The sequence below is a fragment of the Cydia pomonella genome, chromosome 12 (genome assembly GCF_033807575.1).
Source record: "Cydia pomonella isolate Wapato2018A chromosome 12, ilCydPomo1, whole genome shotgun sequence".
NCBI lineage: Eukaryota > Metazoa > Arthropoda > Insecta > Lepidoptera > Tortricidae > Cydia > Cydia pomonella.
The window spans coordinates 12780284-12807790 of record NC_084714.1 but is presented as its reverse complement, the minus strand read 5'-3'; the positions used below and the strand labels follow the sequence as shown (position 1 = coordinate 12807790).

Here is a 27507-nt window from a genome sequence, read left to right as displayed (position 1 = left end):
AAGCAGTATCCGTAGCCTATGTACGCCTGCAACTCCAGACGAGTTACATGCGCGTTGCCGACCCTAACACCCTCCCACCCCTCGTTGAGCTCTGGCAACCTTACTCACCGGCAGGAACACAACACTATGAGTAGGGTCTAGTGTTATTTGGCTGCGATTTTCTGTAAGGTGGAGGTACTTCCCCAGTTGGGATCTGCTATAGATCTGGAATGACATCCGCTGTGCTGTGCCCTACCACACAGAGCCAGATGACATTTACAATGCCCATACCTCTCTTATAATGCCTGTGCTAAAAATGTGATTGCGAACTACCTGCAATAACTATACAGTACCTGGGCGACCGAGCTTTGCTCGGTTATAACTAACTATTTATTGTAATATGGTGGTGTATAGGTGATAATCTTAACTACATTCTTTTACTAAATTAAACTTGTCTAAAACAATAAAAATTAAAAAATTATATATAAAATTGAACATATAAAAAAAAACAAAAGTTAGTCACCAGGCGAGATTCGAACCCGTAACACTCGTTTAGCAGTCCGCGTTTTAACCCGCTGGACCAGACGGACAGTGGCCGGCAATACGAAATTAGCGACCATATTCTGCGTCGAAAGAAAAACGCATGAAAACTCGAAAACACGCGTTTTCCCAAACATAAGACTAATCTAGATCGATTGTTTACCCCCAAAAACCCCCATATACCAAATTTCAGCAAAATCGTTAGAGCCGTTTCCGAGATCCCGGAAATATATATATACAAGAATTGCTCGTTTAAAGGTATAAGATAATTAGGCATTAAAACACTCGTGTGATCTTTTTAAGAAACTCACTTCGTTCGTTTCCTAAGCCCACACTCGTGTATTTTAATGCCTTTTATTATGTAGCAGTAACATAAACTACTAATATATGTTGAAAGTAAGTACAGGCGGCTAACACAATGGTAACAAAAGACAAAAGTTTTGAAAATGTAATTTTCATCATCGTCACTTGGCTGTACATTTGAGGGCCTATCGCGAACCACGTTCGACGTGTTACCTCTCTGTCGCACTTGTAAATTCGTACGTAAGTATGACAGGGAGGCAACACGTCGAACGTGGTTCGCGGTAAGCCCTCTGATGCCACCTCCATTAGTCTTTTGTACGCCGGTATAGCCTTCGACTCGATGTATAATCTACACTTTTTATGGAAACGTAGTTCCTCCTTCCCGTAGAAATATTTAACTTTCCCATCACCACGAAAGATTATTCGCTCGCAGTTATTAACTGCTCAATTCCTCGTTTTTTCTCTGTTACTAAGTCAGTACAGTACACATATCAAACATTTTTCACTCATTTTGAAGTCATAATAACTTTTATTCTATAATTAAATTCATGTAATGTCCGCATTTAACTTATGTGCACGATAAACAAACAAATGAATGATTTGAAAGAAAAGACAAACAGCGCTTGCGAAGCTGAGCGGGGGGCGCGGGCGGGGCGAGGTATCTATCGCTCACTAGGTCGGCTACGATAGGCTCCCGCGCGCCGAGCCGACATGTTGACGGACCAGCGCGGCGTGGTTATGAATTTCGCGCCTTTTTAAGTTGATTTTACTATTACAATGCAAGCTACACACAGATATTTCTACCTTTCCATAAAATGGCTGCATATATTATTTTATAGTAATAGACTTATCTCTACGGACTTTAATTCAATATTAGATCTTACAGGACAAAAAACGCATATTAATTGTAAAGCACATATCCTATTCTTCTAATTTTTTGCCTTGCCTATTAACTTAAGAATTTAGATATGATATTGTGGATTTTTCAAACTTTAATTCAATATTGACAAAATAATAAGCTAATTTGAGTTTGACAAAGTAGCACGTTGATTTTTTTTCTAAAAATTTGATAGCATAAAGCCGCATACATATTATAAAAGACGATGCTTAAATTTTGTACTTTAATTCAATATTCAAAATTCATCAATAAAAATACATAAATACCTTATTTATATCTAACGCTCGTTCTAAATTTTCTTCATATATTACAAATATGCTTAAAAATATGTCCCATACCAGATAAACATCACTTTTCACTCTTTAGAATTATCGAAACTTATAGGGCAAAAATCCGGTCCCACTATTGGTCTATACCAGCGGTGCACTGCGCGCGTAAGTCCGCGCGCCTTCGCGATGCGCCACCGCCGTTGCTTAGCAACGAATATGCACAACAACGGTGATTTGTTGTGCATATTCGTTGCTTAGCTACGGTAGCGTACCTATATTTGTTGATGGTTGAATGCCAAGACGTTGCGTGACAATTTGACGTTAAAAAACAAAAGAAGGTTGCTTTACAGTCCTAGGTGTGTAAGGCAGTATGAAATTCCTTTACATATCATCTTCACTCATCGCACCTGATATGTAGTATTTCCGGACCTAATTTGACGTAAGTCATGTCATCATTTTATAGCAAGTTTGAGAAAAGTAATATAACATATATTAAACATACCGATGTTTCATATAACAAGTATTTTATCTCATTCCGTTTTATACACCGTGTTTTTTTTTATTTCCGTTAATTTCGAGGGCGCATCCCTGAGCTTAAGGTGGTTCGATTTTCATACAAAAAACAATCGCTATTTATTAATTAATTACACAATATTATTACATAAATAGTTGCGCATCTATCTACTTTCGAATATTCATTTGCGCTAAATTAATAGAAAAACTTTGTTTCATACAGAAATCATGCAATAATCAACGTTATATTTTTATAAATTTTACACATGTGTGTGTGACAAATGTCGTGTACAAATACATTGCGGCGTTGCCACTCCATGCTTCGGACGGCCATCGGCGCGACGTTGCGATGTTTGACGCGTTTTTAGCTGACTCTGTCGACACTGACACTCAGTGTGACCAGGCGTACGATAATTGTCGTACATGTACGATAATTTGGGCCCCGGTATGACATAATGTTCCAAAGAGCATTATCGTACACTAAAGTACTATAATTTCAGCCCTTGGATGATGCCACCTTAAAAGTCTAGTAATTTGAAGCAAAATATGACACTTTCTCTCAGAAATAGGCTAAAATTAGTATATTTTGGGTGTTCGGCTCCTTGGTGTAAGTTTAAAGTTTAAAATGTCTCAATTTCCTGTATACCGTTTGAGTCTATCCCAAAAATACACAAACATAAACAGATTTTTTGCGCAATTTAGACGAAAATTGTCTTTTTTTTATTATTAATTGGAAATTTAAGCTTATTTTGCTAGACATTTTTAGGGGCTGCCTTTTTGATTGGCGTACGATATTTTTTTCAACGGTACAATAATATTGACACTCAAGTACGATAATTCTCTTCCGCTCGCCTGGCAACACTGCTGAAACTTGACAGGACCTGGGGGCCTACCGCGAAAACCTAAATTCGCAAATTGCGGGGATCTTTCTCTTTTACTCTCACTAAGACGTAATTAGAGTGACAGAGAAAAATGCCCGAAATTGACGAATTTCGATTTTCCCGGTAGCCGCCCTGGTGCTTGACGTACTTGATAGAAAACAACGCTGCCGCATGTTCTGAATTGTGATTTTATGTGTTTTTGGATTGAAAATGATAGTGACGTCTTAATCAAGGTCCGCGAAAAACCAGGAAAAGTGTAACTGTAATTGGAGTCTACAAAAATGACCAATTCATAGAAAATATGACCTAGAAACTAGTTCATTTTTATAAAACTCAATTTTGCCCGAGATTGTACTTAGGCGAATACCTAAGGGAGCTAAGTGTATTGATCTTGAATAATTAGTTGGCTAATATATGACTTCAACATGATATGGACATTTACATCATAACTATTATACCTAGTTGGTTACTAAGTTCTATTACTCGATTTCTTTCTTTCTTCCTAGCGTTGTCCCAGCATATTGCCACTGCTCAATGGAGCCTGGGGTCCGCTTTGACAACTAATCCCAAGATTTGGCGTAGGCACTAGTTTTTACGAAAGCCACTGCCATCTGACCTTCCAACCCAGAGGGTAAAACTAAGCCTTGTTGGGATTAGTCCAGTTTCCTCACGATGTTTTCCTTCACCAAAAAGAGACTGGTAAATATCAAATGATATCTGTTCTGAAGTTCTGTTACTCGATTTGCAACCTCTTTATTCCCGTTAAAACAAATGCTACCGAAAAAATAAAAAATGGCATAATGTGGTGGATTTGTGAGCTATAATTATATACCACACATAACGCTTATCTCGTCGTATCTATAATGAATTGGGGCCTAAAAGAGAATCGTATTCCAATTTTTTGAAACGCTTGTATTACTTCCTATATTAACTAAAAGTTGCCTTAAAATTCAGCTTTTATACTGAAAACGGCTTTAAATATGTTAAATTAACAAAATATATTTTGACAGATGCTTTCGCGCCCAAAACGCTCTTTGAAAATTGTGTGACGTCACAGTTTATGGTTTGACACATAACTACATACACACGTAGAAGATACGAACTGTCAACTGATATTTGTCATTTGTTGTTAATCGCCTAACTGTCAACAGTGTCAATCCGAGAGTTGTGACGTCATCAGAATCTTCAATGACGTTTCGAGTTTGGTCACGTGACGTGTGCCAAAAGATATTTTAAATTCAATATTTACAAAAATATGGTCATTACAGGTCCCCTAAAAGTAGTTTAACGTGTTCTTATAATCCAAAAGAATTTATTGGGATACAATTATGCCCTAAGATTTGTAGATGGAAACAACCCTATTGCGTTGCACAAATGTGGGCACCCGCCAAACATGATTTTGGGTGTGTCATACTCAGGGCTAACACAGATTCATTTCTGTGAAAAAGGTGTGAAAACCGGAAACTGGAAACCGTTCTCGAACCAATAGTGAAGCCCTTAAGCCACACCCTATTTCAAAACCAGCCATGGATCTTTGAACAAGACTCAGCTCCTGCACATAAGGCAAAAACAACTCAAGCCTGGTTTCGAAGGAACAAAATTGACTTTATTGCCCACGAAGACTGGCCGTCCTCCAGCCCGGACCTTAACCCCCTGGATTATGCCATATAGCAGGTTATTGAGGAGAAAGCCTGTGCTAAACCCCACACAAATCTTAACTCCCTCAAGCGGGCCATAGTTAAGACAGTGACGGAATTAGACATGACAATCGTGCGTGCCGCTATTGATGACTGGCCTCGTCGTTTCAGGGCCTGTGTCAAAGCCAGAGGAGGCGATTTTGAATGATATTGTCATATGTGATTCCTGATTTTGTGTACTTCATTTTACTTATTATTTTATAATATATACTTTATTAAACTTTCGTTGGTATATTTTATGTAGATAAAGATTATTGCAGTAACAGAATTTAATAACCAACTAGGTAGAAAACAATGCAATACATAAACACATAAATTGGATATGATGTGATCCGTTGAATGAAATTGACAATAAATAAAATAAATAAATAATTTTCTATCCGTAGGCATTGTGTGAAACTTCTAGTTGTGTCAAAATATCGGGAAATCAATAATATAAACAAACATGGTAAATATCTCATTTCTTTTTGTAATGGTTATAAATAGAAGGCCATGCAATTTTGTAACTTACTGTAATTTAATTAAATGTATCGTAAAAAAAGGTTTTAATTCTACTGTAAAATAGTACCTACTTTTTTAAAGGCTGGGCAGTACGGGAAAACAGCGTTTTTTTTTTTAAAAAATACCGGAAAATCTGACTTACAAATTTGGACTTTCTTAGGTTCATTCTACTTAGAATCTTCTCTACCCTAGCATTAAAAAAAGATATCCTAAAATATCCATACCATTACACACATTTTAGTGTGTAAAACTAAAATTTCAATACAAATTTTCGGGTTTTTATAGCACGAGGATTGATTATGCTAGTGATTCTGAGTTGGAAGAACCCAAAAATATCATGATGTGTGAGAATCAGATTTTTAATATTTTTATGGAAAAACGCTCATATTTCTCATAAAATAATTTATTAATAATAGGTACTTGATAATACTGATAACAAAAAAAAATTAATGAGTCTCGAACCCACATCCTCTTGCATGTATTTCCACGTACATACCGCAACGCTATTGAAGCCTACTCACGCTGTGCCAAATTATCTACTACAAGGATCCCAGTACGACTGTTTGAATGTGTGAGTGATAGTTAGAAATAGAGTCAAGAAACATTCTGTCGACATTAAGGGGTAGTTTTTGCACAATGAAGTGTTCAATGTTTGTTTTAATAGTTCAATATTTATTTAAAGAGTGCGCTAAACATAATTTACAGTATAGAAATACCAAAGACTACTCCACAAAAAAATTAAAACTCAAAATTTGCAATTGTGGCGCCATCTAGTGAGGTTTAAGCTTTGGGTAACCTAGTCGAACCACCTTAAATTAATTAACTTTCTCAAAGACATCGGTATTCCATTTCGGAGATAATCATTCATTCATTTTTATCTTATAAGGCCCTTACGGTAAGAGTCAGAATGGCGGGTGTACCTAAATAAAATTAAATGAAAATCATACCATTTTACGGTACTTAAAGTTATCACCAAAAAACAGTACACCCGCCATCCTGACAGTCAGAATGGCGGGTGTACTTTATTACGCTATGTTCCCGTGGTTATTGATAAATTTTATTATTATTTTTATTTTTATTATTTATTGTTCGGAGAACCAACAGCTATAAATTGTACAATAGTTATATATATAGATAACAAAGAGCCAATTATAGGTTCCCACCGGTAGCAACAGGTTAACAGATAATTGGTGGTTAGCACTAGATTTTTTTTTTTTTTTTTACAACTACCACTAATATTTTTAAATATTAATACTTATTATATTATATACTGAACAAAGAAACCAAAACTTATTAGTAATCTTAATACGTTAATCGATACAATAATATGCCAACACATACGAAATTCTATTAAAGCCAAATTTTTGTACCTTCATATTCAATAATAATACGAGTGATTTTATTTGTGGTTTCCAAGCTTTACTAATTTTATATTTTGCTTGCTATTACAATTTTGCAGGGGTTTTAATTTTTCAAGTTATCGATTTCATTTTTAACAAAAAACGCTAAGGTACAATTATTTTTATTACGCCAGGATTTAGTACCTTTAATGTTTAATCTGTTAAGTTCAAATAACTCAGTAAGTCATGTCTTAAAAAAGGCTAGGCGCCAATTCAAAGAAATCTTCCTAAGAAAAATAATTTTTAAGACATGATTTTCTGAGTTATTTGAACTTAACAGATTAAACATTAAAGGTACTAAATCCTGGCGTTATATAAATAATTGTACCTTAGCGTTAAAAAAGGCTAGGCGCCAATTCAAAGAAATCTTCCTAAGAAAAATCATTATTAAGACATGATTTTTCTGAGTATTTGAACTTAACAGATTAAACATTAAAGGTACTAAATCCTCGCGTAATAAAAATAATTGTTCACAGCCGGGAACCAACCTGGTGGGTGCTCGTGAACTTTGTTCAGATGCCGGACAACCCGCTGGGCGGGTTGTTTTGTACGCAGCTGTAGACCACCGGTTTCTGGGGTAGTGCGCCGTTTTTTGTCTGGCAGTGAATGTCAATATGAATTCGTAGTCAAAGTTTGTAAAAAAAATCTTTTTTTTAATACTACGTCGGTGGCAAACAAGTATACGGCCCGCCTTATGGTAAGCAGTCTCCATAGCCTATGTTAAAAATCCGAAAACGCCCTTTACCAGTGTCTGATCCACCAAACTTTGCTGGTAGTGCCATTGTAATTGATAATGGGTTCCTTGTACATCGAGTGGTTTGGTAATCCAAGGAAAAAATTTTCTCATACGGCTCCCAAAATTTAAGCACACTTTCTGGGATGAAGCAAACGTGGATTACACGCATTTGGAACCAAATGAAAGCATTAAATTTTAGATTAACAGCTTCCTGGGAATTAATTCCTCAAAACGCTATATTTGGATCTAATTTAATTGGCCTATAATGTAATTAACCAACTTAAAAAATATCATCTATTTTAAGGTTCAAGCAATACCAGAAGATGCTGTAAATGATGAATCAGAAGACGAGGATAAGGTTGACAAGGACGAAAGATTGCCACAAAGTGATAAGGTAAGCAATTTGTCGAAAAATTTAGAAAAAGAAAGTGAACCAGTAACAAAACCTAATTGTGTATCTCTATACTGTTTTTTTTTTTTACTTTTGTGAAAGAAAAAACTATACAGAGTCAGACCAAGACAAGTTGGCAGTGATTTTGAAAGCCCAGACGGTGCAAGTGTCATTTAAACATCAAACTTCTATGAAATTATTAGGCCAGATTTCGGAAAGAGTCCCTAACTTGCTGTTGCAAAAACGATTGAATTTAAATAATTCAGATAGATTCCAGACATGTGGAATAAATTCAGACCTACCCTAAACGATATTTAACATGAAAATGATATAACCGTGACCTTTATGTGCAGGACAAGCGCATCACTGGGGACGGCGAGCTGTCGGACTCGGAGGACGAGGGCGAGGGCGGGCGGCGCGACAACCGCTCCTACCGCTCCGCGCAGCCGCGCAAGCGCCCGCGCCTCGACAAGGAGCCCGGCGCGCTCAAGGACGACCTCAAACGTGAGTACTAACCGCTCCTACCGCTCCGCGCAGCCGCGCAAGCGCCCGCGCCTCGACAAGGAGCCCGGCGCGCTCAAGGACGACCTCAAACGTGAGTACTAACCGCTCCTACCGCTCCGCGCAGCCGCGCAAGCGCCCGCGCCTCGACAAGGAGCCCGGCGCGCTCAAGGACGACCTCAAACGTGAGTACTAACCGCTCCTACCGCTCCGCGCAGCCGCGCAAGCGCCCGCGCCTCGACAAGGAGCCCGGCGCGCTCAAGGACGACCTCAAACGTGAGTACTAACCGCTCCTACCGCTCCGCGCAGCCGCGCAAGCGCCCGCGCCTCGACAAGGAGCCCGGCGCGCTCAAGGACGACCTCAAACGTGAGTACTAACCGCTCCTACCGCTCCGCGCAGCCGCGCAAGCGCCCGCGCCTCGACAAGGAGCCCGGCGCGCTCAAGGACGACCTCAAACGTGAGTACTAACCGCTCCTACCGCTCCGCGCAGCCGCGCAAGCGCCCGCGCCTCGACAAGGAGCCCGGCGCGCTCAAGGACGACCTCAAACGTGAGTACTAACCGCTCCTACCGCTCCGCGCAGCCGCGCAAGCGCCCGCGCCTCGACAAGGAGCCCGGCGCGCTCAAGGACGACCTCAAACGTGAGTACTAACCGCTCCTACCGCTCCGCGCAGCCGCGCAAGCGCCCGCGCCTCGACAAGGAGCCCGGCGCGCTCAAGGACGACCTCAAACGTGAGTACTAACCGCTCCTACCGCTCCGCGCAGCCGCGCAAGCGCCCGCGCCTCGACAAGGAGCCCGGCGCGCTCAAGGACGACCTCAAACGTGAGTATCCCGGCCCTGTGTGTGCGCCCACTACGCCTAGTCGCTCAGCCCCAGGGGCACAACCTACAAGGTTTTGGCCTATAGTTCCACACTATTTCTTAATTCTTATACATGCTGTGTAGGATTTTTTATGATAGTTTCCTTCTCTGTAGATGATTCTTTGTACATAAGTTCAAGTCTATCTTATATGTCTTATATCAGTATCCAGACTCTTCAGAATTTGCTATAAAAATAACTTGTTTACAGTAAATTTTAAAATGTGGGTATTTTATTAGTATTTAACACACACAACATTTTGATGGTAACAACTGAGAAAAAAAATGTCAGAGCAAGTTGGTTAAGTGATATTTCTTTTTCTCAGTGGCCACTGGGAACAGGTGAAAAAAGTAATTTATTTATTTATTATTTGGAGAACCAACAGCTATCAGTTGCACAATAGTAATAAATGTAAAAAAATCTAGTGCTAACCACCAATTATCTGTTAACCTGTTGCTACCGGTGGGAACCTATAATTGGCTCTTTGTTATCTATATATATAACTATTGTACAATTTATAGCTGTTTGTTCTCCGAACAATAAATAAATAAATAAATAAATAAATAACAAAGAGCCAATTATAGGTTCCCACACGTAGCGACAGGTGGTTAGCACTAGATTTTTTACAACGTGTTACCACTAATATTCTAAATATGAATACTGATTATATACTGAACAATGAAAGCAAAACTTATTAGTAAATGATTACATCAATTGGTACAATAATATGTTATCCCTTACGACTCGCTCATTCAAATAATTTGTCTGTTAGAATCCGTCTTATAGTTGTGATGTTGCTATTAAAAACGTCTATATCCCGCTCCTTTGTTAGTTCATTTAGACTTTTACCAGCTCGTAGTACGAGTAGAAAGCTATTATTTTTGTAATTACGCGAATAAACGCACAGGTGGCACAAACTACCTCCCTCTTCAAAACTAACGTTGAATGATGATGCAAATCTTCTTGTCGGAAACAAGCGCGCTGCCGGTAACTTTCGCGTTTATTAAGCCGAACATCAGAGTACAACGGCAGTTTTATTTCGCAAACACTTATCGCACGGTTGACGTGTTGTGGCTACTTGTGCGTATGTTCCATGCGAGAGTACTTCGCCATGCAGTGAGTCGCCATAAAAAATTGCGCATGAATGGAAACCCCGTATTTAATTCTTTACATTTATTAATGAGTTATATCGACAACTTATTCTAACAGAAAATAAAACAGGTAAAAATATATGTTCATAAATTGTTATTATTTGGTTTCAGCGGAAGATTCAAAGGATGACCTAAAGAATTTAAGCACAGTGGAGGAACCAAAGAAAGAAGTCCCGCCCAACCCCTGATGCGAGCGGTAGGGCGACGTTAAGTTTAGCCTTAGTTCATAATGATATGAGACCGATATATCGTGAAATTTTACTCAACGAGCATATCTAACGAAGATGATGAAGACACATTGTGTGTAATGATGATGGACAAGTAAGCCTTTCGGCTGCGTATGTAACCCGAGTTCTGTAACCAGGTACAAAATAAGAAAATTTACCAGTTACAAACCAGTAAAACTTTTTCTGAATCTATAAATGATTTACATTATCATACGGTAGTATTTGATTGAAAGATAATTAGTTTGATATTTATTATTTTTCAAGTAAAATTAATCTACCCTACCCTACCCTATGACTTTTGACATACGCTGTATGGAAAGCGACAAGACGTCACATTGAGTAGGGTGACCAAACTGTATGCAAACATGTTTTTTTCTACTTGTCAACTGAAAAATAATCATAATTATTGGTGATAATAAATAACGAACAACATCATTAGACTCATCTTTGAATTCTGTGTGATGTCTTGTTCTCTTGCTCCACGACCCCGAAATCACCCTGTATAAATATAAAACAAATCGGAACCGGACGGTTGGGTACCTTTCCTTGTAAGTTTGTAACTGGTAACGAGAAAAGATAAAACTTTTTTCTTTTCTAACCTCACAGCGGTTACAAAACATAGTTACAAATGCGGCCGAGAATGTTTGAGTTTGTAACTGGTTATGAGAAAAGAGTAAATTTTCTTATTTTGTATCTGGTTACAAAACTCGGTTACATACGCGGCCGAAAGGCAAGTAAGGCTCTCAGATATTTTGACAATTAATAAATAAAATAAGGTTTTTTTTGTGAAAATAGAATTTAATCAGGCACATCAATCCGAGCTTTTTGGTGCACAAAACAAGTGCCTACATTAATTTATACACAAACATAGGTTGGTGAAACTTCATAATGACGAAAAACCGTTAAACGCAATCAATAAGTCTAAAAGATAGACAAGAGATCTCGAATTAAAATGTAAGAATTCTCTGAATCTTAAAGAGGATTGGTTTCTGTAGAATAGATTTTGTATTACATAATTATGTAATGTATTTGTATATTTTACTAGAGTGAATAGTTAGTTATAATAGGGAGCACTCAAAAAAGTTCTGCTAAATTAGCAGTCTGGTTAGATACATAATACCTATTAGAGTGATCCTTCTACCTATATTTTGTATGGATTGACTAGTAACTCGGAGAATACCATCCGACACCAATGATAATTTTATTTGATGTGATCACTATTATAATTTTCTACTTCTAACAAACTGATATAGACAGTAATCATTTATATAGCAACCAACAACCATACATTCTAATAATTCATCATTTTATTTATAGATATTATTTTTGGACTAATACTCAATGCATAAGCCAAAAACATTCTATTCAATTCAATATTCATTTATGAGAGTTAAAGGTTGCAAAATTTACACATGAAAAGAGAATAGCAAATCTAAAAATTATTCCTTATAATTAAATATTGGGGTACGAAATGATTGTAAGAATTTGTTCTCCCCTCTAGTCCAAATGTCGTCAAACAGATTTGTTAAACAGGTTATAAAAGTGGTCTGTAACATACTTCTTCATTTTACTACTGGTAGTACTGATTGTTACTCAAGAGCAGTCTTTGAAGGTACAGTGAGCTGGGAAATTGCATGGAGAAATGATAAATTAATTCATTGATAAAACCGCCATGCACTTTTACGGCTGATGGGTACATACAGTTGTACGAATGCAGATTTCGTGCCAGCCCTCTTATAAAAGTTATGAAAAGAGCTTTCGTCACGTCACACGTCATACCTTGTTGCTGAGGTATCAACGAATTTAAAGGATCTAAAAAAAATATATTCGTAAAGTGGCTGGATTTTATCATTGGATAGTTAAATGAGCCTCGCATGTCGATCCGGTGAAATTTCAGATGTCGTTCTTAGGAAATATGTCTGTCGTCGTCTCATTAGCACTACGTCGCTCATAGGTACATTTTTTTATATTATAGCCGTGGCAAAGAGGTAGACATATTTTCTGAGATAGACCATTTTATATTCCGTCTATTTTAAGCGCCTGACAATCGAAAGAGCATTAGTTGAATTTATTGTACCTAATAAAATGTCTCTAACACTAAATTAAGGAAGTGTTTGAATTACTTCATGAATTTTCGCTAGTGGTATCTTCGTAAATAATCTAAGTTCTAACTTAATTTATAGTTATTTTTAAAGATGAAGCATTTAGACTGAAATAGCTTATTTGTGTGCATCTTATAAAGATAAAATAAGCTTTTATTTTTCTACAATAAACGATTACCTACGTACTAGTGTCACAGTGAGAGTAGGTAGTTAACGATATCGATTTTATCAATTAGAATTAGCGTAATTTTGCTCTTCCGGCATTCTTCAATCGTTCACTTGTGTAAAACGTTCTTATGACCAGTAACACAAAACCGCAAACCACCTGCATTACATATGCATTAAAATTGCACTCAAGGTTAAACTCAAAATACATTGCTCAAATCAGTCTATTTGGCCAATTAAGTCGCATTTTGATTTTTTTACTGAAAAAGTAATGGCACAACGAAGAATCTGTGTAACTGGTCGCAAGTGCTGATGCGTAGGTATAAATACTATTATTAGTGTAAATGTATTTGAACTGCTTGTAAATCAGATGCAATGCAATCTATGACCACGAAGGTACGGTGATTGTCCGTTTTCGTGGTAATTTGTTAAGCCCTTCGATCAGAGCCGCCTGTCAAATGAGTCATGTAGTCAACAGGCGTTATAAAGTCTTATTTGTAAATTTCAAGTAATTGCAGTTCCACGTTATTATATTTTCTATTGTTAAATAAATTGCGTAAAATGTGTCTTTCATTGTAGTTTTTTTTTTCATAAAGCTGTTTCATAGGGATAATGGCAAATGGGGGATGAGAAAAAGAAGTTAATACATATCTTTGAATATTATATGTAATTGTAAACAGATTATCACAACGCTCTAGACATAAAATTGCACCATAAAATAAAAGTACCTTCAAATCAGTCTGGTACCAAAGAGCTGGATAAAACCATCAAATAATTGGAATGAATATAAAAATACTATCAAATAATTTAGCAATATACATCTACATAGTTTTCATCAGTTTTTTTACATACCTACAAATAAAGGTAAATGAATGTAATTGATTTTATAAGTAGTTATTCTAATGAACACTTAAAATGTATAAGGGGCGAGCTCTACGTTTACCAAATTATCGTAAAATTGAACCTTTACATCACTCCAAGTCTACTAAGTCTTAAAATTACCTCACGTTTTGAACTTTATTTTAAAAATCACACTTGTTCATAATTTTTAAAATACTTGACTGCTACTTCATTATAAAAAGGAATGTAAAATTGGAAGATAACTATTTTATCGTGAAATCGATTGGAAGTCTCAATATATTCTACAATTTGTAATACGAACGTTTTATAAAGTAAATTGTGCGCAATTGTAGGCCTTTTAAACGTGACTAGGCAAGACCAATTTCATACCTTTATACCGATTCTCTTTATATAAACAAAAATCTATAACAAAACTGATAATAACAATCAATAAAATGTATAAATTAAGCATGACTATATATTAGTAAACTAAACGCGTAATACTAACTCAATCACAGTAAACATAAATGGTTATTCACTTTTCAAGATACTATTATTATAATCTTATTATATTTGAAAGAATAATTATCTTTTGTCATTTCATTCGTTCACAAATGCCGGTTAAATTAACCAGGCATAAGTATCATATAATAGATGGCGATCAGTTAGACCGTACAATTGTAATGACTATTCAGTAGCTAGAGTCTAAAATGTTATTATTCTAACTGGCACAATAGTGAGCATCCGAGAATATAATCCGTGTTTCTGCAATATCTGGACATTGAACCCTGCTCAACTTATCACGTAAAACTTATCGCACCGCGATGCGTGTCGCTTAGGCTTCGGCACCTTCTTCTGAAAAAAAAAGACATGGATTATATATAAAGTTGAGTATCTGACGTAACTATAACCTGAGAAAACAGATAAAACGTTTCAGAGGGCCTATCGCAACCATCCAAATTTGGAATTTCGTTATCTGCTTCTCTATTATTTCACTCGATTAATTCAAGATTGATAGCACAGTTATTTAATAAGAGTCCGACCAAGATATCTCTGCAGCGATATTTATATTACGGACGTGAAAGTGTTATTTAAACGTCATAATTTCATAGAAGTTTGACGTTTAAACATTGCATGTCTGTACTATTAAAATCGCTGCTGTGTTATCTTGGTCTGACTCTAACACATTTACTGCCAACGTTTTCGTAGCGCCGCGCTCGTAGCTGATCCCAGCGTTTTCCCGCTTTGTACAAGAAAACGACTACGAACTCAACCCGCCGAGCGGGTTCCCGGCACTTAATGTGTTATGTTTAGTTTTACAGCTGAAATAGATGATAACCAGAGTTGCCGGATAATGGACGGAGCCGTACAGCGCCATCTATATCAGCTGTCAAATTCGAATCACGAATTTTTCTTAGACTTTACCCATCTTATATACAAATTATTCAATAGTTAAATAAATATTTGGTGACAGAAGAGAGGCGGATATAAAATTTCGATGTTTGCGATAGCGCGCTCACGGGGTCCGGTAGAGTCTCCCTCTAGAGGCCATGGATACAAAATAATGATTATTTTCTAAATCACTGCCCTTGGAAACCTCGATATCGACTACCATGACGGTTTTCAAAGATACGTGCATGGCCGCTATCTTGGAATTCAAAACGTACATAATTTCATAATTAATGAAAGTCTAACTGCAAATATACAAAAACTGTCTTTATTATGTATAGAACAAAAATAATCATATATTTGACGTCTTAACACATTCACTGCCAAGAACACGTATGTGTGGCTCATTTTGTACTCGACACGGGGCGGGCGCCGGCACCGAAAGCGTTAAACATTATCCCAGGATTTTTTTCGAATAAAATAACTAATTTATTTTAAATTCGTCGCAAATAATTTATATTCGTACCATACCCTTCACTGGTAAAAATGTTATCAACATCATTCGTAGTCCATACAGCGAGCATACGCGCGAGGCAATTTCCTTGCGAGATACTGTCTGGACCCGCCTAATGATTTACACGAAACGTGACTTTAAACGAAAGATAACTCTAGTATTTTATTAATAGCTAAGTGAACTTGCCTGGTGTTATCGGATGATCTCGTAGCATTGAACCTGTAATTATAAAAGTTTATGCTTATTAAAATGTAAATTTGCAACAACATACTCGTGCTAGAAACATGCAAATTGAAAGAAAGAAGTATACTTGAAACAGACTTTAACTACAGAATTACTTTGAAAACTATCTACTGACTATTCAAAACTTGATGAATAAGTTTGTGTAGAGGTATGTGTTCAGAGTGGTGTATATATTCAAAGTAAAAACGTGGTTAGGTAAACATGAACATGCTTAAGATGTTGAAGATAAACAATCATGCAATACATAACCAATGAAAGAATTTAATTATTGCAAGAAAAATTAAAGGTAATATTTTTTTAAAGAACCTATTCATCCCTTTTTAGGGTTCCGTAGCCAAATGGCATAAAACGGAACCCTTATAGTTTCGCCATGTCCGTCTGTCTGTCTGTCTGTCTGTCCGAGGCTTTGCTCCGTGGTCGTTAGTGCTAGAAAGCTGAAATTTGGCATGGATATATAAATCAATAAAACCGACAAAGTCGTACAATAAAATCTAAAAATTTAATTTTTTTTAGGGTACCTCCCCTACACGTAAAGTGGGGGTGAAATTTTTTTTTCGCTTCAACCCTAGAGTGTGGGGTATCGTTGGAAAGGTCTTTCAAAACTAATAGGGGTTTTCAAAAAACATTTTTTGATAAAGTGAATATATTCGGATATAATCGCTCCGAAAGAAAAAAAAAATGTGTCCCCCCCCCCTCTAACTTTTGAACCATAGGTCCAAAAAATATGAAAAAAATCGTCGAAGTAGAGCTTAAGAAAGACATTAAATGAAAACTATAGCAGACATGATCAGTTTAGCTGTTTTTGAGTTATCGCAAAAAGTTTTCCCTTCATAGTAAAAAGACTTCCTTTAATTAGGTACTGATTATGCAAATTTGCCTATTTGTTTAACTCGGGTGAAAGGTACCGTTTCATCCCTTGGTTATCAATTTACTATACTTTAAGCTCCAGTTTAGCGTATTGTGACGGAAGAGTAACTACGGAACCCTACACAGAGCGTGGCCCGACATGCTCTTGGCCGGTTTTTATAGTTTTAGTTGACCCTTGACAACCTTCTATATAATACATATTACAATCTAAGTGGACCAGGGATCGTGCAAACAGTTTAAAGGCTGGTTTGTTGAATGTCATTAAACTTGACTTTTGACGTTTTTGATTTCGGCTACAAAAAGGCAGACCCAGACCATCAAACACGCACGGCCGCTATAAAGTTTCTGTGCAACGCCACTGTCGTGAATACTTTTGTCGGATAGGACAGTTTATTTGCGCTAAATTGTGCAGTTTTTAAATAATGATTTTATTTGTTTTCCAGTTCTTAAAGGAGAGAAAACCTTTTTAATAATGTCATAATTATAAGGAATCTCGTTGGTGACCTAAACCCAGGGCTCAGTTTTTCTGGGTGTTCTCAGGAATTTATCGATAGATAGTTCGTTAGTTCAACGATACGAAGTCAACTAAGGAGTGGTTCGGTAAAAAAAGTAGCAGCACATTATGTGGATTTTCCATTTTATTTCGTGATACTTTTTAAGCAGTGCATTTTTTATAGTAATATGTAGATACTATTCTATAAAATTAAATACAATGATATTTAAAATAAAAGTGCGAATTGAAGTTTTCGCCTTTTAAGTTACACCTCTCCTAATACTTTTTGAACAGCATTTTTGAGTCTGGAATCAGCAATGAGGATTGTCAAATTGTGGTGTCCAAAAAGATTCAAAGTACATTCCAATAAAAATGAGAAAACTCAAATCTCATATTTCTCAATATAATTTTATTCTTATTTTACAGTATTAGATTACAGATTACTTAAAAAATGAACTGCTTCATAATTAGCAAAGAAAAAATACCAGATAGTTCACTGCTACTTTTTTACTGAACCACTCCTTAATAAGATCTATCGAGAGTCGTTTAATTGGTACGGTAAAACAAATGGAAATTATTGGCTATGTGCGATATTTGTGGTGGGGCGGGACTAATGGGGAGACTAAAAACGATAATTGTTAACACACCGTTGTCAAACCAAACCTAAGAAAGTTTGGGCTCCCGAAAGTTTTCGATAATGGTATATGTTTTATTACGTGAAATATCGGCCATCATCCACGACACAACACAAAACAAGTCAACTATCAAACAAATAATATGTCCGACAGCCGCCGAGTGGGCACCACCGTCTTGCACATAGCCAATACTGTAAAGAAATTACCTTTAGTCATCAATTCGCACATTCACAAAGCAATCATTTTCCAGGTGATTTTAAACACTGACCTATCACACATAGACAGTTAGTCCTCATAAGGCTAATCTGCCAAAAGTGAAGCCGAAACTCGATCGATGTGTGCGTGCGACGCTCGTGTCTTACGCTCAGCGACACAAACATATATACAAAAATGGGTTGCCAGAGTTCATTTATTCCCCTTAAAGTAGATGGATTTTAACCACATCCTTATACTTGGCTATCAATAATTTGGGAGTGTGTATGTAGATATTAAATTTGTAGCAAAAGCTTTCAAGGTTTCTTTTAAGGACTTTGCATTTCTGTACTTTGTGAAATAATGTTTAAATAAAAAAACGTTTATTTTTTTATTTTACAAATGTTTACAGATAATAGCTGGTAGAATTGACTTTGGAATAATCATCATTTGGATTTGATTTGGTTTGATTTTATTTGACTAATATTTTCTTCGGGTTGGTGTGGTGAAAAGTTTTGTGTTTCACTTGGGGCAAAATTTGTTTAACTCTCGTAACTTGAAACCCTCGCAACGCTCAAGATTCCATTTTTCGACATTTTGGATCTTTATTTAGCTCGAGTAGCAATATTAGCACGAGCGGTTAAACAACAACTTTTCCACTTGTAAAACAAATAACTATTTATCGTCAGTACTAGTAATTGTACCTGCAGGCCTAGCCAAGGTGGCAATCGCTATTGCTTCGAACAACGAAACGCTTTGTGTCTCTATCAGTCTTCCATATAAGTGCGACAGTGACAGTTGCGTTTCGTTTTTACAGACCTTAACTGTAACACCTGTGTTCCACAAATAAAATTTACTTTACTTGCTCATCAAAATGGCGAGAGCATATTCGACTATGTTTAGTCGGTTTCCATATTGCATCGTTCCTATTTAATCTAATTTTTTCCGTCCATCTCGCAGACAGAAGCGGATCAGTCGAAAATCTAAAACGAATATCACACAAAATAAAAATATGAATTTAAACTGTAATTTTATAAAAGACAAAACATAATTTGAAATAAAAGAATGAAAAACTAAAAAAGAATATTTTCTATAGTCATACAAGGAACTTAAAGTAAGCATATTAATTTTATCAATGTAATCGTCATGCCTCATTTGGAGGAAAAAAGATTCATATCACCTGGCAACATTTATAAGTAATGGCGGCTGACGAAAATTTGGATTTTTGTATTTACAATTACGTAAAAATATCACATTAAACTGGATACTTACGCGTGAAATGTTATATCAGGCGGTTTGTTTTTATTCACTGATGTGTTGTGACACCAATTCACCGCACAAACAACCATCTTTCTTGTATTTTTTAATTTATAACCGGGAGGTGTACACAAACCAACTCGACCTTGAGTACTGCGAGGGCCGTTCGAATACGATGACACGAGGGCGACATAATGTCGTACTCGAAATGGCTTCACTAGGGATGTACAGACTAGGCATCTAGGCTAGTTATAAATCTATGATTTTAAATATATCCAGTGGCATGCAAACACAAGCGCATAGTAAGCAGCAAAGAGCATTTTTACCTAAGATACAGGCCAGACGGCACATTGACACTAGTAGCTCAGTACAAAATAGCGTCTGAAAGTAGGTTACTGGTTAGTGCGGCGCCCGGCGTGATCCCGACGATGCTGCCGCCGACGCACGCCTCCACGCCCTCTGTCGACCACCACCCAACGTCAACACAGACTACACTACGCTTGCTATGTTAGCTGCTAAAGCTACTAGGCAGTCTACCTACTATATTGGATTATATGTATAGTCAAACCGCAATTTCGACGTCGTTCCTTTTTTCGATCATGATAAATAATTAGCCCCAAAGTTGTCTGTCGCGTAGTAGTAAAACCTTGTACCTATTAAAAGTATAACTGCCTATTATCCCTTCAAGTGGCGCTCAAACCGTGAGTGGTCGGACCGACAACCAGTGAACTGGCGGCCCACCACTTACGGGTCGATGCGAAAACCAGTAAACTGTGGGCTACCAGTGAGTGGTTAGTGAGGTGTTGCCGTATTCAGAGGTGAAACTGAACGCTTTTAAGTTACGATCTTCTAGCGCCCGTAATTAGGTAGCGAGTTAGACAAGGATAATATACCGCAAGAAAAATAAAAAACCTGGTATAAAATTTGTTGGCGAGGACCATTAATTCTGGAGCGACCCCCTAGTCCGAGTTCAGTCTTGATTTTTAAGAGGTTGTTTTGTGAAATAAATTGTATGTCAGGTTCTTTTAATGATTTAATCTTGAAAATGAAACTCCTCTTCTTCCTCGCGTTGTCCCGGCATTTGCCACGGCTCATGGGAGCCTGGGGTCCGCTTGACAACTAATCCCAAGATTTGGCGTAGGCACTAGTTTTTACGAAAGCGACTGCCATCAGACCTTCCAACCCAGAGGATAAACTAGGCCTTGTTGGGATTAGTCCGGTTTCCTCACGATGTTTTCCTTCACCGAAAAGCGACTGGTAAATATCAAATGATATTTCGTACATAAGTTCCGAAAAACTCATTGGTACGAGCCGGGGTTTGAACCCGCGACCTCCGGATTGCAAGTCGCACGCTCTTACCGCTAGGCCACCAGCGCTTCAAAACGCAAACGCAATTACGCGCGCAATCTTGAAAATGAAACTATGATAATTAAATAGGAATTACCTTCATATAATTTAATATATACTTTTATACAAAGATAAGCTTAAATCGATTATTTTGTTTTAATCCGCACTGACCATCCATCGGGGCCCCGCCGGCCACGGATTCCCATCTGTGGCCGGCGGAGACAAATGGGAATGAATCCTCATCTGTGACCGCCCCGGTTTCTTACTGTCTTTGTTATTATGTTGATAGTTGTGAGAGTCAGAATGGCGGGTGTACCTAAATAAAAATAAAAAAAGCTTACCATATTTCCCCGTGATTATTGATAAATTCTATGAAAACCAAATTTTTGTACCTTCAGCATATTAAATTATAATATGAGCCAATTTAATAGTGGTTTCCAAGTTTTACTTGTTTTACATTTTGCTTACTATAATTCCTTTGTACAGTCAGCGTCAAAAGTAGCGGATGAAACAAGGTTTTAAAAGTATCTACCATTCTGTAACAGCTTAACAAAATGTTGTGTTTCTATATGTAGATCAATTAAGACGTTAAAAGGTACACTTAACGTAAATTTTATGGATTTATCAATATTTGGAAAAGTTATCCAGAATATTAGATATTTTTGGAGCGTTGTTTCCTCCGCGGTAGTAGCGGATGAAAATGGCGTAATAAAAATAATTGTACCGTAGCGTTTTTTCATTAAAATAAAATAGATTAGGTGAAAAATTATAGCGCCTGCAAAAGCGTAATAGCAAGCAAAATGTAAAATGAGTCAAACTTGGAAATCACTAATTATAATTGGCTCATATTATAATTGAATATGAAGGTACAAAAAATTGGTTTTTATAGAATTTATCAATAATCGCGGGACCAATGCGTAATAAAGTACACCCGCCATTCTGACTGTCAGAATGGCGGGTGTACTGTTTTTTGGTGATAACATTAAGTACCGTGAGGTACAATTTTTTTTAATGGAGGTACTAAATAGTACAAATTAGGTACAAAAATATGGTAAGCTTTTTTATCTTTATTTAGGTACACCCACCATTCTGACTCACTGATAGTTGCCATATTGAACAGCTAAAATTCCAATTCGTGAATTAAAAATCATTTTCTCAAACTTGCTATGAAATGATGACATGACTTACGTCAATTTAGGTCCGGAAATACTACATATCAGGTGCGATGAGTGAAGATGATATGTAAAGAAATTTCATACTGCCTTAAACACCTAGGACTGTAAAGGAACCTTCTTTTGTTTTTTAACGTCAAATTGTGACACGTCTTGGCATTCAACCATCAACAAATATAGGTACGGTACGGTGATCTGTTGTGCATATTCGTTGCTTAGCAACGGCGGTGGCGCATCGCGCAGGCGCGCGGACTTACGCGCGTAAGGCACGCTGGTAAAACGGCGAACCGAGTAATTCACCACAAAACAAATTGACTACAATTTTTTGTTTTAATTGCAAGTTTGAGAAAAGCACTATACAAATCTTGGCGAGAAACGGGGTTGCCGGCGGCGTATCTCTATCCGGCTTCGCTACGCTCAGCCGTATATATCTACTTGGCCTGCAAACCTACGTTTCCCGGCCTCTATAGTAATGTACTAATAATGTAGGTACCTAACTACTTAACGCGGTACAGTATTAAATAATTTATATCATAAATGTGAACAAATGTTAACTGGTTTCATTATAACAAGTATAGAGTTATGTAGTAGAACAGATTTGATCGCTACGTCAGTATTAAAAGTAAAATGAAATATTTCACGAATTGGAATTTTAACTGTTTAATATAGGTAGCAACTATCAAAATCGACATTTGTATAATAAAAAGGACAGGAAGAAGCCGAGGCGGTCACAGATGGGAAATACTCATTCCCATTTGTCCCCGCCGGCCACAGATGGGAATGGATCCTTCCCTGCCTGGGGTGCGGGCACAGATGCCCCACCACTTGACTCCTCTTGCGCAAATCTGCAGCGCCACTTGACTACTTTTTGCGTTTTCGCTGGCGCCACTTGAAGGGTTATAAAATGTAGTTATTTGTATGATATGTCCTTAAACTTAAACAATAAACACAAGAGTTTAACTAGTTAATATTAGTGCAAATGTCAGAAATAGAATCGTGTCGTTTCTACACGATAAGTGAAACGGTATTGCCATGTCACAGTTTTACTTTTCTATCGGTAGGTAGGTATAACTCTAATACAGCAAATACGAATAGCAAGCGTATTGAGTCTATGTGCAAAATAGTAAGTAAATACAGGTTTAATGTCCGTTCTTAAAGTTAACGAATTAAAAAAGAAAGAAGAGCTTTATTAGCATGCAACATATCTGTTATATTTTTAAAAAGAAGGGAAAGAAGGTTATTTAAACGTCAGTTGCAAATTAATAAATTAAAAAGGATCACATAAAAGTTATGAAAAAAAAACACCAATTAATCCAATACCATCTGAAATTAAATTAAATACAATTTAAATAATTTAATCAGACAACTTAGTTACGGGCTCGATATGAACAACGAGATGTTACATTTATTAAAATAGTACCTACTCTCACAGTTGAAGTTCGGACGCACTAATTGAAACGCTTATGAAACTCAATGCTTGTAATGATAAAATTTCCATAAGACAGACATATTAAAACGTGTCATTCACGTATTTTAAGTCGAAAATTTATCGACATGTTTCACTCGTACGGAGTCATAGGGAGCACACGTTGGCGGACCGACGCAGACTACGGAGTGAAACATAACATATCGAGCAATTTTTGACTTAAAATTTAAAATACACGAGTGACCCGTTTTAATATATTTAAACTCAATGCTCATTTTAATTACTATCTATGATAAATATTTATATATTTTTAGAAAACAGACTCACTTAATTTGAAACTGGCGAAGCTGATACAAAACACTACGAACGAGTAGCATAGTTTAAAAACTGATGGGTGTGCTGTAGTCTTCTATCAGAGTTCCGTTTCCTTAAATGTATCGGCTGGTGCAATATTTATTTGAACTTCAGAATACTATAATTTATGAATAGAGTTGGAAAATTCTCCTTCTTACATAATTTCATTTTGTTAGAATAGAGATATTCAAATGAAAATAACGGGGTAGGTACAAGCTGCAAATGCAGTTTATAAATGAATTCCAGATTTGTACAGAGATAGTTAACAGTTCGAAGGGCAAATTAAAGTTCGCAAAATCGATAGGCGTTGTAGGATAACGGGCATTCCGGCTCAAAATTCGCAACCTAATTCTTAAACGTTTCTACCAACGTCGGGCCGTTTAGAAGCGGTTAAAGGAAACCGACCGTCATCGATAACGTTTCACGATTAGGCTGCAGGTGCCAGGTCTCACCTGTGGTACACGCGGCGTTGTCCGCGTTGCCGCCGGCGACGGACCAGGGCCGCGCCTTGCCGGGCGTGCGCGCGCACCCGTTCCCTGAGCACACCACACTTACACTTTACAAGCAAGCACAGGTAGCCAGCGGCCAAGCGACGCACACAGTACACAATAGTGATAGGCGGGTTGGATACAAACTGCAGGTTATTTCTTGGTGATATAATACATATATCTCGGGACTAACTCGAGAAAGGGCGTACCCTCGAATAACATTTAAGCCTGGTCGGTTCCCTAACATAAGTATCCACTTTTCTATACAATTAGTATGGCTACATATGTAGTGAATAATCCTTTCCCATCGTATTTTCACGGAAACGCACGAACGTGTTTTGCTATTTCAGTCAATCTCGATACAAAAAGTACTGAGGTTGTTGATTGAAGTAACATGACAAATAATAACGATTCCGAGAAAATACGATGGGAAAGGATTATTTACTACATCTGCACTTGGTTACTTAAGTTGGGGCACGACCGTACCTAACCGTCTGTCTACATCATCTTTATTACATGCATATTATAAATAACATTTCTCTGAAAATCTTGAATAAAATCTTGCAGACGAAATGCAAGTAGAATCAGAACAAGCTAACTCGACAGCGATTTTGATAACACAGACTGTACAAGTGTTATTTTATACAAATAAGAAGTATACATTTTGTTTTTAAAAGGTCTAGCAGGCTAAGGAAGGAGAAGTGGCCCTTGTGACGAATATTGGATTTTTATAATGCCATTTGTTGGATATCTTATAATATAGGTTGGAGGCTGAAAGTTAAGGTGTTTCTATATTGTAAGAAACCCAACAAATGAAATTATTAAAATCCGATATTCGTCACGGGGGCCACTTCTCCTTCCTTAGCCTGCTAGACCTTTTAACTAAAAGAAGTTTTAGTTAAAAGATTATTAAGTATTGTTTTAAAAATATATTATTCAAGGTTGGCAAATACGTGCGGAACAGAATGTTTGACAAATGTCCACCACTAACAGCAGGCAAATGTGAGGCCTTATCAACGCAATTTTCGCATATTTTCGACGTTATATTAGTAAATTTATGTCGGATGGTCGGTTTTAACTGTTAAAATTTCAGCAGCTTGTTAGCATAGAAACGTAATTTTAGAAAAACCTACAGAAATAAGCCAGGCGCTGCAAAATTTGGGGAAGTTGGGTGCCAATCATTGTCATTGTTTCTCGAATTGAAATAACGTGTTTTAAACAACACAAACATTTGAAAAAAAAAATCTTGCTGCTAGAGGTAGACATTTGGCAGAAATTATCTTCCGTATACAATTGCCAACCCTGCACTTAATATAATTAACATTTAAAAACAAAGTATCAGTATCATTCTCATTTGCCCACCCTGTATTATAACGTGTAAACAACACTTCCACAGTCTGTGCTATCAAAATCGCTGCCGAGTTAGCTTGGTCTGACTCTATTTTGGTACGTTTTACTTAGTTTTGTTGTGTCTTAATCCTTTGTATACCCTTGTCAAAAAATTCTGCTTAGTTAATTTAGTTATTAACCTTGAAATTTTAAATTACAGTTCAAATTATCTGGGACGTATACGGAACAAGGCAAACGACAGGTTAAACACGAGCACAATTACGGAAAATGGTAAAGTTTGTCCGTAACCCTGTGGCCACTTAGAAAAATACTAGTCGACTCGATGACACAGAATTTGGACTTCATTGTCCAAGAGAGACTAGAGATTGATGATTACAACTATTGCAGCGTTTGTTTGAACAGGAAAAGCGTTAAATTAAGCAGTTCACTCGGCACGTAAGCAGTGCTCGCGCAATCGAGGCGGTGAAGTCCACAGGACGTTAGGCCTAACGGCTGGTATACCTCAACTTACCACGCAGCCAGACTTGCTTCAAATTTTCATGTGCATTTTTATTGTTTTTAATGATTAAGTGGTTGATACAGCGGCAACTGTCTTCGCTTGGCAGTATGGAGTCTTGTCAGCATCGGGTACCTACCCATGGTTTCCTATATGGCGCGGTTGTGAGGTATATATTCACCGATACAACACCGACTACGTACTGCTAAGCCAGGAAGCAGCGACACACCGACCATTTGTATGTCGATGCGAAAATGCGTAAATTATGTATTGATTTACCAACCGTCGTATGTCATTGTCAACAATCTAGCAATGGTTAGCTTGTGTTGGATTAGTTCAAACGCAACAATAAGAATGTAATACAGGAAAAAAAACGTAAGGCTCAGTTCGCCTAGCCTAGGGAATATCACAAACATGATGTTGTCCGCTAGTTATTAACAAGGTACTCACCCATGGCGTTGACGTCGTCGGACGAGCGCGACGGCGGCGGGGTGGCCGGCGCCGCCTTGGCGCCCACGTTGTCCGAAGATTTGCAACGCGACACTTCTGCCAATCAAGGACCAATTGTTTTACCTTTCTACCTTACGCATTGGTTATATTACGCAATTTAAAAGTGAGGTGGAAATAGAAGAAACTAGTTAATTTTATGAAAATATAACTAACCGCATTCTAATAAAACAGGTGTGCTTTCGCCCGATGTCACGCTGTACCTGAAAGTAAAAGTTCATAATGATAACCATATCCCTATTGCACATGTAGCTATAGTACGTTTAGAGGCGGGATTCCAGTGGATTTGGTGGAATTATTGCACCAATGTGCGGCACTGGTGGAATCCCGGCTTAAGAATCGTCTCTAATACTCGGGCGTCTGAAAATATCGATACGAAAAAAGCGCCAAAAATATGTATACACGACTTTGTTGCCCATATATTAAGGTAGTATATACATATTTTTGGCACATTTTTCGTATCGATATTTTAAGACGTGATTGTAGTTACCTAAAAAACGAAATACTTATAAATATAATAAGACTTCAAATTATTGATTTGCACGGACAAGGAGTAGGCATTCACGAGATATCACGACAAACAAATGTGACAAGAAACAGTTCGCCGTTGGGTTCGACGAAGGGAAATCGTATTGACTTACGGCGAAACAACCATCGCCCGCATGTTATAACGCAAGAGCAGAGCCGCCTGATGCAAAGGTGCATGATGAACACCTTTACACCGACGAGGCATTTTGCGGAAACGTTTGAAGTCCACCCTTCAACAGTTAGAAAGCATCTACACGCTATGGAACTGCATCATAGACGGCCTGTAAAAAAATTGCT

General features: G+C 37.4%; 2 protein-coding genes across 2 annotated transcripts in view; one reads left to right on the top strand and one right to left on the bottom strand.

Annotated features, from left to right (window-relative positions):
- Nucleotides 1-13683, top strand: part of LOC133523637 (histone deacetylase HDAC1) — a 28117-nt gene extending 14434 nt beyond the window's left edge. Inside the window, exons 9-11 of the mRNA XM_061859315.1 lie at nucleotides 8022-8111; nucleotides 8462-8612; nucleotides 10730-13683. Coding sequence (XP_061715299.1) covers nucleotides 8022-8111; nucleotides 8462-8612; nucleotides 10730-10806 — 318 coding nt within the window. The 3' untranslated portion in view covers nucleotides 10807-13683. The remainder of the gene's footprint in view (nucleotides 1-8021; nucleotides 8112-8461; nucleotides 8613-10729) is intronic.
- A 76-nt stretch (nucleotides 13684-13759) lies between these two features.
- The window catches only part of LOC133523638 (F-actin-uncapping protein LRRC16A), a 42233-nt gene continuing 28485 nt past the window's right edge, over nucleotides 13760-27507 (bottom strand). The window contains exons 23-28 of the mRNA XM_061859316.1: nucleotides 26839-26885; nucleotides 26626-26721; nucleotides 24294-24377; nucleotides 19939-20001; nucleotides 16042-16074; nucleotides 13760-14807 (exon numbers count right to left, since the gene is read on the bottom strand). Coding sequence (XP_061715300.1) covers nucleotides 14788-14807; nucleotides 16042-16074; nucleotides 19939-20001; nucleotides 24294-24377; nucleotides 26626-26721; nucleotides 26839-26885 — 343 coding nt within the window. The 3' untranslated portion in view covers nucleotides 13760-14787. The remainder of the gene's footprint in view (nucleotides 14808-16041; nucleotides 16075-19938; nucleotides 20002-24293; nucleotides 24378-26625; nucleotides 26722-26838; nucleotides 26886-27507) is intronic.